The 12,500-nt window shown below is 43.1% G+C and overlaps 1 protein-coding gene across 10 annotated transcripts in view; it reads right to left on the reverse strand.

The window, feature by feature from the left end:
* LOC106566535 (cyclin-dependent kinase 17) overlaps nucleotides 1-12,500 on the reverse strand; it is a 93,123-nt gene that overhangs the window by 19,942 nt on the left and 60,681 nt on the right. For all 10 annotated transcript variants that reach the window (XM_082959874.1, XM_082959868.1, XM_082959876.1 and 7 more), the window contains one exon: nucleotides 5,600-5,725. In XM_082959874.1, the coding sequence (XP_082816000.1) occupies nucleotides 5,600-5,725 (126 nt within the window). The remainder of the gene's footprint in view (nucleotides 1-5,599; nucleotides 5,726-12,500) is intronic.

Below are 12,500 nucleotides of genomic sequence, written 5' to 3' on the forward strand. Positions count from 1 at the left end.
AGATAGAGGGAGGGAGAGAGATAGGGAGCAAAGGAGAGAGATAGGGAGCAAAGGAGAGAGATAGGGAGCAAAGGAGAGAGATAGGGAGCAAAGGAGAGAGATGGGGAGCAAAGGAGAGAGATAGGGAGCAAAGGAGAGAGATAGGGAGCAAAGGAGAGAGATAGGGAGCAAAGGAGAGAGATAGGGAGCAAAGGAGAGAGATAGGGAGCAAAGGAGAGAGATAGGGAAAAGGGAAAGGATGCTAGGAGAGAAAAGGGAAGCATGGATGGAAGGAAGGAAGGAAGGAAGGAAGGAAGGAAGGAAGGAAGGAAGGAAGGAAGGAAGGAAGGAAGGAAGGAAGGAAGGAAGGAAGGAAGGAAGGAAGGAAGGAAGGAAGGAGGAAGGAAGGAAGGAAGGAAGGAGAGTGGGAGGAGGAGAGATCCATTTCATGAATGACGGTGGCCACTGAGCGTGACCATGAGGAGTGGACAGACACCACAGCTCAATCAATTTAATGATGACATCATTAATCAATGAATTACAAACAGCCAATGTGAGAAAAAATGTTACACTGACACCTCATTCTAACTGGGCAGTTGAATATCATGTATCTGAAATTTCACGCATGGCTCTCGACCTTCGCCTCTCCCGAGTCAATACGGGAGTTACAGCGATGGGAGAAGATTGTAACTACCAATTGGGTATCATGAAATTGTGGAGAAAAAAGGGGTGAAAGTAAAAAAAATTATCATAATTTTATTAAATAACAAAATACATAAAAATCCTATAAAAGTGTTGCAGGGTTTTGATTTCATTCAGATCTGGACATTCGGTCCTTAACAGGAAAGTGAGAGGAGTTGCTGAGTGTTGTGTGGTTTGATATGACGCAAGACATGTTTCCAACCAACAGGGGTCACCTGTCGGACTCCATCACTTCTTACCCCCTCCATCCAACCAACGCTCTTCCTTCCCCCCAAGCGTCTTTTAACGCAACGGAACACTGAATCTTACTGGACGACACAGTGAATAATTGATGGGGATTGGGAGACGGCTATGAAAGAAGAAAGATAGCCTCATTGCATCGGGGTCAAAGGTCAGGATATACAATTACAGGCACTAGCCCCTACTTCCATCTAGATGAGAGAATCATTTTTAACATGATCAGTGTTTCAGTTACACAGACTCCTGAGGATGCCCTTGAAGTAGGATGCCGGCCATTTTGACAGCTGTACCCAGATATCTTTATATAGCTCACTGATGTCTGTACCCCAGACTGTTTGTCTGTCCATAACTAAAATATGATGTATTTTATAATTACAGTAGAATGGACTTGTTCCTGAAAAAACCCACATTCGATATGGGCATTCTAAACAGGATGTTTCATCACAGTAACTGATCGTGTGTTTAAAGGCTGGTACAGTTAGTGTTTCAAGAATGTGCCAACTGGCAAATGGAACTTATTTGTATTTCTTTATTTAACTAAGCAAGTCAGTTAAGAACAACTTCTTATTTTACAATAACGGTCTACCAAACCCTCCCCTAACCCAGACGGCGCTGGGCAAATTGTGTTAGCCGTGATATGGACCTTCCGATCATGGCTGGTTGTGATACAGCCCGGGATCGAACCAGGGTCTGTAGTGACGCCTCTAGCACTGAGATGCAGTGCCTTAGACCGCTGCGCCACTCGGGAGCTTCTGCTAGGCTTTATGTCAGTTAATTAAAAAACTACGCTCTGTCAAAATAATTACAGAGAGAAATGTATTTTTAAATTAGACACTTGAAGGGATAAAAATATTTATCTCGAAATAGGCTGATTGCATGACTAATTTCAAGTGTCCAGTGATAGTATTTCAATAAAGACTTCAGTCTGTTTAGATTTTGTCATTCCATCTACACAAGAATGATATAAGCATGAACATGTGACGACCAGTGTACCACACATAATGTTACCCAGCTGTGAGAATGACAATATTAATGTCTGCAATGAATTTAGACAGCATTATGAACCATACTACAGTACACTCTAACCCATATCACACTGACCATCAATACTGAGGAATGCTGGGAAATACAGTGCCACAAACCGTCCAGTCATATCCACCCTGAGACATACCTGAACCAATCAGGTTGACCGAAAGCCCCAACCCCAACCTGACCTCTACTGACATGGTAGTTTACCATCAAACAACGTACATCTTTCCTGCATGTCCTTCTTCCACTCCTCATTCCCTCTCTATGTCTGTATCTAGCTCTTTATTTCCTTCCAATCACTGATCTCTCTGTCCACCTTCCTACCAGTAATTCATTATCTCTCTGTCCTCCTTCCTACCAGTCATTCATTATCTCTCTGTCCACCTTCCTACCAGTCATTCATTATCTCTCTGTCCTCCTTCCTACCAGTCATTCATTATCTCTCTGTCCTCCTTCCTACCAGTCATTCATTATCTCTCTGTCCACCTTCCTACCAGTCATTCATTATCTCTCTGTCCTCCTTCCTACCAGTCATTCATTATCTCTCTGTCCACCTTCCTACCAGTAATTCATTATCTCTCTGTCCTCCTTCCTACCAGTCATTCATTATCTCTATGTCCACCTTCCTACCAGTCATTCATTATCTCTCTGTCCTCCTTCCTACCAGTCATTCATTATCTCTCTGTCCACCTTCCTACCAGTCATTAATTATCTCTCTGTCCTCCTTCCTACCAGTCGTTCATTATCTCTCTGTCCACCTTCCAATCACTTATCTCTCTGTCCACCTTCCTATCAGTCATTCATTATCTCTCTGTCCTCCTTCCTATCAGTCATTCATTATCTCTCTGTCCACCTTCCTACCAGTCATTCATTATCTCTCTGTCCTCTTTCCTATCTGTCATTCATTATCTCTCTGTCCTCCTTCCTACCAGTCATTCATTATCTCTCTGTCCTCTTTCCTATCTGTCATTCATTATCTCTCTGTCCTCTTTCCTATCAGTCATTCATTATATCTCTGTCCTCTTTCCTATCTGTCATTCATTATCTCTCTGTCCTCCTTCCTACCAGTCATTCATTATCTCTCTGTCCTCCTTCCTATCAGTCATTTATTATCTCTCTGTCCTTCTTCCTATCAGTCATTAATTATCTCTCTGTCCTCCTTCCTATCAGTCATTCATTATCTCTCTGTCCTCCTTCCTATCAGTCATTAATTATCTCTCTGTCCTCTTTCCTATCAGTCATTCATTATCTCTCTGTCCTCTTTCCTAACAGTCATTAATTATCTCTCTGTCCTCCTTCCTATCAGTCATTAATTATCTCTCTGTCCTCCTCCCAATCACTTATCTCTCTGTCCTCTTTCCTATCAGTCATTCTTTATCTCTCTGTCCGCCTTCCTATCAGTCATTTATTATCTCTCTGTCCTCCTTCCTATCAGTCATTAATTATCTCTCTGTCCTCCTCCCAATCACTTATCTCTCTGTCCTCTTTCCTATCAGTCATTCTTTATCTCTCTGTCCGCCTTCCTATCAGTCATTTATTATCTCTCTGTCCTCCTTCCTATCAGTCATTTATTATCTCTCTGTCCTCTTTCCTATCAGTCATTAATTATCTCTCTGTCCTCCTTCCTATCAGTCATTAATTATCTCTCTGTCCTCCTTCCTATCAGTCATTTATTATCTCTCTGTCCTCTTTCCTATCAGTCATTAATTATCTCTCTGTCCTCCTTCCTATCAGTCATTAATTATCTCTCTGTCCTCCTTCCTATCAGTCATTTATTATCTCTCTGTCCTTCTTCCTATCAGTCATTAATTATCTCTCTGTCCTCCTTCCTATCAGTCATTCATTATCTCTCTGTCCTGTGTATTGCATCAGAGGTCTGTCTCCAAGGTATTCCGGCGTTTTTCCAGCCGGGAGGAGCACTGCAGGGCAGACTGACTCCACTACTGAATTATAGATATCTGTTACATCACACACACATGCACACACACGCTTGCCACTCATTTGCAGCACTCGCCTCTAACCACACAAACACCTTACACCTGACCCCTCCCCCATTCATCCTTCTTCTATAAAAACTCCACTCTCCATCCCTTCCTCTATCCCTCCCTTCAAATGCTTCCTCTTTCATCCTCCTTTCATCTCTCTAAGACTCCTGCAGGAAAAGCTGAGTCATTAAATCACTTCAAACAGAGAGAAAGAGAGGGGCCTGGTCTCACTCAATAACTACAGGAGAGAAGGACAAAAAGTCCTCCAGGCTCACATGTCTAATGCAGAATGCATCGGCCCCCTACACACACAGAAAGTAGGGTTCCTCAAGGGTTCTTTGGGAAGGGTGATGGTTCTAGGTGGAACCATAATGACTTAAATAACATTTTGAGCCCTCTAATTGTTCTTTACAGTTCACTAAAAGGTTCCCTCCTCTTTCAGTGATAATGTAAGGGAGGTGGCTCATTCAAATATTTTAGGGAGTGGTTTGCGCACAGCTCTTCTTGAGCAACCGTGAGTGAGAGTGTCATTCCACTTTACCTAATGTCTTGTTTTATGCCAGTACATATTACATATGACTATGGCCAGTGACAGTGTCTTGTGAAAGACTCGTATGGCCTTGCGTCAATTGAGAACAGTTGTCTAAATCAGTCAGTGGTTCTCACTTCTCTCCTCGTGGACCCCAGCTGTCCAGAGTAGCTCTCTTCAACGTGTCAATTAATACAATAATAACACCTATGGAATTTTAACAATATAATATGGCTGACCAGAATAAAGAACCCTGTGTGGCTCTTCAAAACTACCTACAACGAACCTTTCAGAATGAGATATTTTTCATTCTCCATTAAGGTTCTATAAAAAATAGCCCCAAAAATGGTTCCACTATGGTTACAAGCCAAATAGCCCTTATCTGGTACGATTGTCAGCATTACCATATCTGTGTGTACTGGGCCAAAGACAGGAACTATGGTCAGCATTACCATATCTGTGTGTACTGGGCCAAAGACAGGAACTATGGTCAGCATTACCATATCTGTGTGTACTGGGCCATAGACAGGAACTATGGTCAGCATTACCATATCTGTGTGTACTGGGCCATAGACAGGAACTATGGTCAGCATTACCATATCTGTGTGTACTGGGCCATAGACAGGAACTATGGTCAGCATTACCATATATGTGTGTACTGGGCCATAGACAGGAACTATGGTCAGCATTACCATATCTGTGCTTGCCAACATTTGTATATCCACGTTGTCATGACAATCTTCTCAAATGGTCACTTTGCCTTCCTGTCAAATGTCTTATCCACACTCAGAAACACAAGCACAATGGTCATAACCAGCATTTTCAGCTTGATACAATGACATTGTAGGACCACACTGCTTTCATTTCAGAGCAAAGAACTACACAAATGTGCCTGCGCAGTTACACACACGCACGCCCGCCCGCCCGCCCGCCCGCACACACACACACACCACACACACACACACACACACACACACACACACACACACACACACACACACACACACACACACACACACACACACACACACACACACACACACACACACACACACACACACACACAGGAAAACAGCTGACTCAGACTACATTGCAGCTTGCCAAGTTAAGAGCAGAGAGCAGAGTGTGGACTGACCAATGAGGCTCTTCGTAGCCTGCGGCTCATGGGCTTGTCGAAGGGCGGACTGTTCATGGCAAACTTCTCCAGGTAGCCTTCCGGTAGCCTGATGTCAGCCGGCAGAGACAGGCGCTTGTTTATGTCCTGGAGAGAGAGAGGGAGAGAGACACAGAGACAGACAGTTGTTTATGTCCTGGAGAGAGAGAGAGGGAGAGAGACACAGAGACAGACAGTTGTTTATGTCCTGGAGAGAGAGAGGGAGAGAGACACAGAGACAGACAGTTGTTTATGTCCTGGAGAGAGAGAGGGAGAGAGACACAGAGACAGACAGTTGTTTATGTCCTGGAGAGAGAGAGAGGGAGAGAGACACAGAGACAGACAGTTGTTTATGTCCTGGAGAGAGAGAGGGAGAGAGAGAGAGAGAGAGAGAGAGAGAGAGGGAGAGAGAGAGAGCCAGGTGGGAGAGAAACACAGAGACAGGGATGAGATTATAACTGTTTGTTAAATCAGTTAATTAAATCAATATTATTATTGTGATACATTTTCTGTATATAAGAGTATACAGTGACCACTGGCCTGTTCAGGATGGCGGGTCAATTCCACATCAATACAGTCAATTTAGGAAGTGGTATGAAATGACAATACTGAAAGGTCCTCTGAATGTATTTACTGAATTGAAATGGAATTGACTCCCTGGTTGTGATAAATCCATTACTTCCAATCACATCTGTAGTCCACATTGAACTACATCTCCCAACATACCTCACTCCTCTATTGCCTGCTCCAGGCAGGGTGCCAATCATCCCTGGTTTCCATGGCAGCACTGCCTGGCCCAGACCCAACCTCCCCACAGGATATGTCCCCAATATGAATGTGTATGTGTATGTGTATGTGTATGTGTGTGTGTGTGTGTGTGTGTGTGTGTGTGTGTGTGTGTGTGTGTGTGTGTGTGTGCGTGCGTGCGTGCGTGCGTGTGCGTGTGTGTGTGTGTGCGTGCGTGTGTGTGCGTGTGTGTGTGAACACGTACACAAGCACAATTGTCAAAACCAACATTTGCAGCTTGACACAATGGCATTGGAGGACCATACTGCTTTCATTTTACAACAAAGAACAACACAAATGAAAATGTAAACTCTATATTTGGCCATGTATGAATATCGAATCTTAATGTTTTGTAGAGATGAAAGGCTGTTAGCACATTGAATGGAGAAAACAACATGGAACTAGAGCTGTGACGGTCTGCTGGTAAATGACCGTTAATTAACATAAACATGTTTAGCATCTCTGGGCATTGGAACATCTGCATTTTAAAAAGTTGAATAAATCCATTTAAAATAGCCTAGACTATTACAATAATATATATGATTTATTTAGTTGTGATAGGCCTGTAAACCTGGGAATCCATCCAAATCAAAGTATAAGGGCTGCATGATGCAACTCAATATTAACTCTATATTGATGATTTGGAAAAAGTCACAAAAAAGGCCTGCCCTCTGATCCTTCGTACACAAAGAGATAACTGCATCGCTGCTCTGCTTGTGTGGCAAACCAGTTAGGGGATATCTACTCAACGGAAGGGGAAATTAAAATGATAATTCAAGGCTACAACCACCAAAAGCCAAGAGGTAGACTGCTATTTAAGTTATGATCTGAATGGAGTTGGTATCTTGTATAGCTAGGTGTAAGAAGTGCAGTAACATTATGGCTGGACTCAAGTAGTCTAGGTAGCTAGTTTCTCTCAGTTTGACCACGTCAAGACAGGTACTATGTAATCGAACGGGATGACAAATAACTAGCAAGAAGTTAGTGTAGCGCCAGATAAGTGGTTGTGGTCTCTCCCTCTGTTCCTGCTCTGGTGCTCCGATCCTCCTGTGCCTTCCTCACACATTCACACACCGCACAGCCTCCACTCCTTTATAGTCTCCAGCTGCTCACTCTGCCTCCACTCCTTTATAGTCTCCAGCTGCTCACTCTGCCTCCACTCCTTTATAGTCTCCAGCTGTTCACTCTGCCTCCACTCCTTTATAGTCTCCAGCTGCACACTCTGCCTCCACTCCTATATAGTCTCCAGCTGTTCACTCTGCCTCCACTCCCTTATAGTCTCCAGCTGTTCACTCTGCCTCCACTCCTTTATAGTCTCCAGCTGCTCACTCTGCCTCCACTCCTTTACAGTCTCCAGCTGCTCACTCTGCCTCCACTCCTTTACAGTCTCCAGCTGCTCACTCTGCCTCCACTCCTTTACAGTCTCCAGCTGCTCACTCTGCCTCCACTCCTTTACAGTCTCCAGCTGCTCACTCTGCCTCCACTCCTTTATAGTCTCCAGCTGCTCACTCTGCCTCCACTCCTTTATAGTCTCCAGCTGCTCACTCTGCCTCCACTCCTTTATAGTCTCCAGCTGCTCACTCTGCCTCCACTCCTTTATAGTCTCCAGCTGCTCACTCTGCCTCCACTCCTTTACAGTCTCCAGCTGCTCACTCTGCCTCCACTCCTTTACAGTCTCCAGCTGCTCACTCTGCCTCCACTCCTTTACAGTCTCCAGCTGCTCACTCTGCCTCCACTCCTTTACAGTCTCCAGCTGCTCACTCTGCCTCCACTCCTTTATAGTCTCCAGCTGCTCACTCTGCCTCCACTCCTTTATAGTCTCCAGCTGCTCACTCTGCCTCCACTCCTTTATAGTCTCCAGCTGCTCACTCTGCCTCCACTCCTTTATAGTCTCCAGCTGCTCACTCTGCCTCCACTCCTTTATAGTCTCCAGCTGCTCACTCTGCCTCCACTCCTTTATAGTCTCCAGCTGCTCACTCTGCCTCCACTCCTTTATAGTCTCCAGCTGCTCACTCTGCCTCCACTCCTTTATAGTCTCCAGCTGCTCACTCTGCCTCCACTCCCTTATAGTCTCCAGCTGTTCACTCTGCCTCCACTCCCTTATAGTCTCCAGCTGTTCACTCTGCCTCCACTCCTTTATAGTCTCCAGCTGCTCACTCTGCCTCCACTCCTTTATAGTCTCCAGCTGCTCACACTGAGCCTCTCTCTCCTTTTCTCCATGGTTCCGGTTTAATAAAGTAGCAAAACAATTGGCTTTTTTTGCTGCTTCCCTCACTCGGACTGGACCGATTGTCCTTTAGGTCCTTTCGGAAGAGGTTTTAAATATGTATTCATGCATATTGGGTCCGGGGCTTTCCTGTGTCCACTTTGGTACGGGAGCTCTATCTCCCATCACTATTTGTCCTCATCATTCAGATTATTCAAATTAAATCATTAGGTGATTAGAGGGACAATAGAGCGCTGAGTACCAGGCCATTAGCGAGGGCCGTTAGCAAGTTTGGTAGGCTAACCATCAGCGCCATTCATTTGCGCAGTTTTGGATGGGGTTACCGTGACCAACAATCATCAGGGAATTTGACTGCGGTCATGACTCGTGACTGTCGGTGTGGCGGTAATACGGTCACCTTGACAGCCCTACATGGAACAGAACATAAGAGCCATCACCCTGGGGACTCTGACAACCCATCACATGCACACACACACACGCAAAAATTCACACACACACACACACACAAAGGACACATTCTCATGTATATAATCAGCGATAGTAATGACATCTTGACAACACACACACACAATATACAATTAGGTTATACTGTACATTAGTGTTGCAAGGTATACCAAAACTGCTGTACTTCTTCAATACTAGAACTAGAATTTTTGTTAATTTCGGTACTTCTGTCAAATGTGTCTCTCTTCGTATACGGATTGAGCTCATCGAGTCTGTCTAGTAATTTGTACGAATCTTCTCAAGGGGCTAGCCAGGGTACTTGTCTTCTCAAGGGGCAGTAGTAAGCTAGCAAGGGTACTTGTCTTCTCAAGGGGCAGTAGTAAGCTAGCCAGCCAGGCTACTTGCGCATACAGCTGACACAGCATGAGCCACCTTTGAGAAGCAAGCGAGAGGAGAGAAAATGCGACAGTGTGGCCTCTTCTCACAAAAATACCAAAACTCCACGCCGCAGCTTGTTGACAAAACTGTCTCCAGAAGCAAACTATGGGAATATTTTGCTTACAACTGCTCCTAAACACAAGTAAAACTAAATGCATGCTCTTCAACCGATCGCTGCCTGCACCTGCCCGCCTGTCCAGCATCACTTCTCTGGACGGTTCTAACTTAGAATTTGTGGACAACTACAAATACCTAGGTGTCTGGTTAGACTGTAAACTCTCCTTCCAGACTCACATCAATCATCTCCAATCCAAAGTTAAATCTAGAATTGGCTTCCTATTTCATGCTTCCTTCACTCATGCTGCCAAACATACCCTCGTAAAACTGACCATCCTACCAATCCTCGACTTCGGCGATGTAATTTACAAAATAGCCTCCAATACCCTACTCAACAAGCTGGATGCAGTCTATCACAGTGCCATCCGTTTTGTCACCAAAGCCCCGTATACTACCCACCACTGCGACCTGTACGCTCTCGTTGGCTGGCCTTCGCTTCATAATCGTCGCCAAACACATTGGCTCCAGGTCATCTACAAGACCCTGCTAGGTAAAGTCCCCCCTTATCTCCGCTCACTGGTCACCATAGCAGCACCCACCTGTAGCACGCGCTCCAGCAGGTATATCTCTCTGGTCACCCCTAAAGCCAACTCCTCCTTTGGTCATCTCTCCTTCCAGTTCTCTGCTGCCAATGACTGGAACGAACTACAAAAATCTCTGAAACTGGAAACACTTATCTCCCTCACTAGCTTTAAGCACCACCTATCAGAGCAGCTCCCAGATTACTGCACCTGTACATAGCCCATCTATAATTTAGCCCAAACTACTACCTCTTCCCCTACTGTATTTATTTATTTGATTTATTTTGCTCCTTTGCACCATATTATTTATATTTTAACTTTGAACTTTCTTCAAACTACTAATCTACCATTCCAGTGTTTTACTTGCTATACTTTATTTACTTTGCCACCATGGCCTTTTTTGCCTTTACCTCCCTTATCTCACATAATTTGCTCACATTGTATATAGTCTTATTTTTTTCTACTGCATCATTGATTGTATGTTGTTTTACTCCATGTGTAACTCTGTGTTTTTGTATGTTGTCGAACTGCTTTGCTTTATCTTGGCCAGGTCGCAATTGTAAATGAGAACTTGTTCTCAACTTGCCTAGCTGGTTAAATAAAGGTGAAATAAATAAATAAATAAACAAAGCAGATGATGAGGGCCAGCCCACCAAAATAACGATTTAAAAGGTGTTGCAAAGCAGTGCAGTGCAAGGGAGGTTAAGTTCCCTGTGGCTCAGTTGGTAGAGCATGGTGTTTGCAATGCCAGGGTTGTGGCTTCGATTCCCACGGGGGGCCAGTACGAGAAAAAAAAAAAATGCATGAAATGAAATGTATGCATTCACTACTGTAAGTCGCTCTGGATAAGAGTGTCTGCTAAATGACTGAAATGTAAAATGGCATAAAAAATGATTTTACACATCACATTTTGAATTGTAATGTTATTCTACTAGCAACTAAATTCTAATTATTTTTGAGTGGCAATGACATGAATATATATTCAGCATGACATTCATGTGAGCATTAAAATATGATTACAACCCTAAAGAAATATGAAATGCACTCACAATTTAGCTATGACGGCAATACATTTAGACAACTTTGCATTTGTCTTGGCTTGCTAGTAGTAGCCACTAGCCAGCCAGCAGCAGCCCTGGGCAGAGCATTGCACCCTGGGAGTTGAAATGCACTCTGGGAATAGTAGTATGCTGTATAAAATCCATTGTATTTCTACAGTATGGTGTGCATGCTTCAGAAATGAGCTTCAGCGTTTTTTATGTCGTTATGGAATGAAACGATTAATTTAATACATTAAATTATTTAGCTGTAGTGAATCATAGGTCTAATGAATGTTATCTGACCCAATATTATGGCCATTTAATTAAGCCTGATATGCATAAAATACAATTTTAAAACATTTCAGATATGTATGAGGCTCATGGTTTTGCATAAGGAATTGAATATGTTATTTAATATGGTGTTGTATTTTTTTTACTATTGAATATACAATAGAAGATATTCTATTTGTTATTTGAGTTGTTCTACCAGTTATTAACATATTGTTCAATGCTGAAAAAAGTACAGCCCAGTGGTTTTCTATGGCCTTAGCTAATAGTGTTCTTTTTTTCTTCTTCTGTGGTATCATTTTGGTATCGAGTATCATTTTGGTATGGAGTATCATTTTGGTATGGAGTATCATTTTGGTATGGAGTATCATTTTGGTATCGAGTATCATTTTGGTATGGAGTATCATTTTGGTATGGAGTATCATTTTGGTATGGAGTATCATTTTGGTATCGAGTATCATTTTGGTATTGAATATCGTTTTGGTATCGAGTATCATTTTGGTATCGAGTATCATTTTGGTATCGAGTATCATTTTGGTATTGAATATCGTTTTGGTATCGAGTATCATTTTGGTATCGAATATCATTTTGGTATCGAGTATCATTTTGGTATTGAATATCATTTTGGTATCGATTATCGTTTTGGTATTGAATATTTATTTGGTATCGAGCATTTTGATGAACCTGGTATTGGTATCAAAGTCAAACTTCTGGTATCATGACAACACTACTGTACGTAGGAATAGACATACACACGTGAATATGACAATACCTTGACACATTCACCTGTACACAGTAAGCATTTATCTCTGCTTAATAAGTCTCATCAGCGTCTCATCCATTCTATTAATTCATCAACACACTCACTGAAGAACACAGTCAATTAACACACACAATGATTTTACACACACAATGACTACACACAAACATGCCCACACACACACACACACACACACACACACACACACACACACACACCCGTCACTCAAATAATCATGTTCAGACACATGCACTCTCATTCT

The sequence above is a fragment of the Salmo salar genome, chromosome 13 (genome assembly GCF_965601325.2).
Source record: "Salmo salar chromosome 13, fSalSal1, whole genome shotgun sequence".
In the NCBI taxonomy this organism is placed as follows: Eukaryota; Metazoa; Chordata; class Actinopteri; order Salmoniformes; family Salmonidae; genus Salmo; species Salmo salar.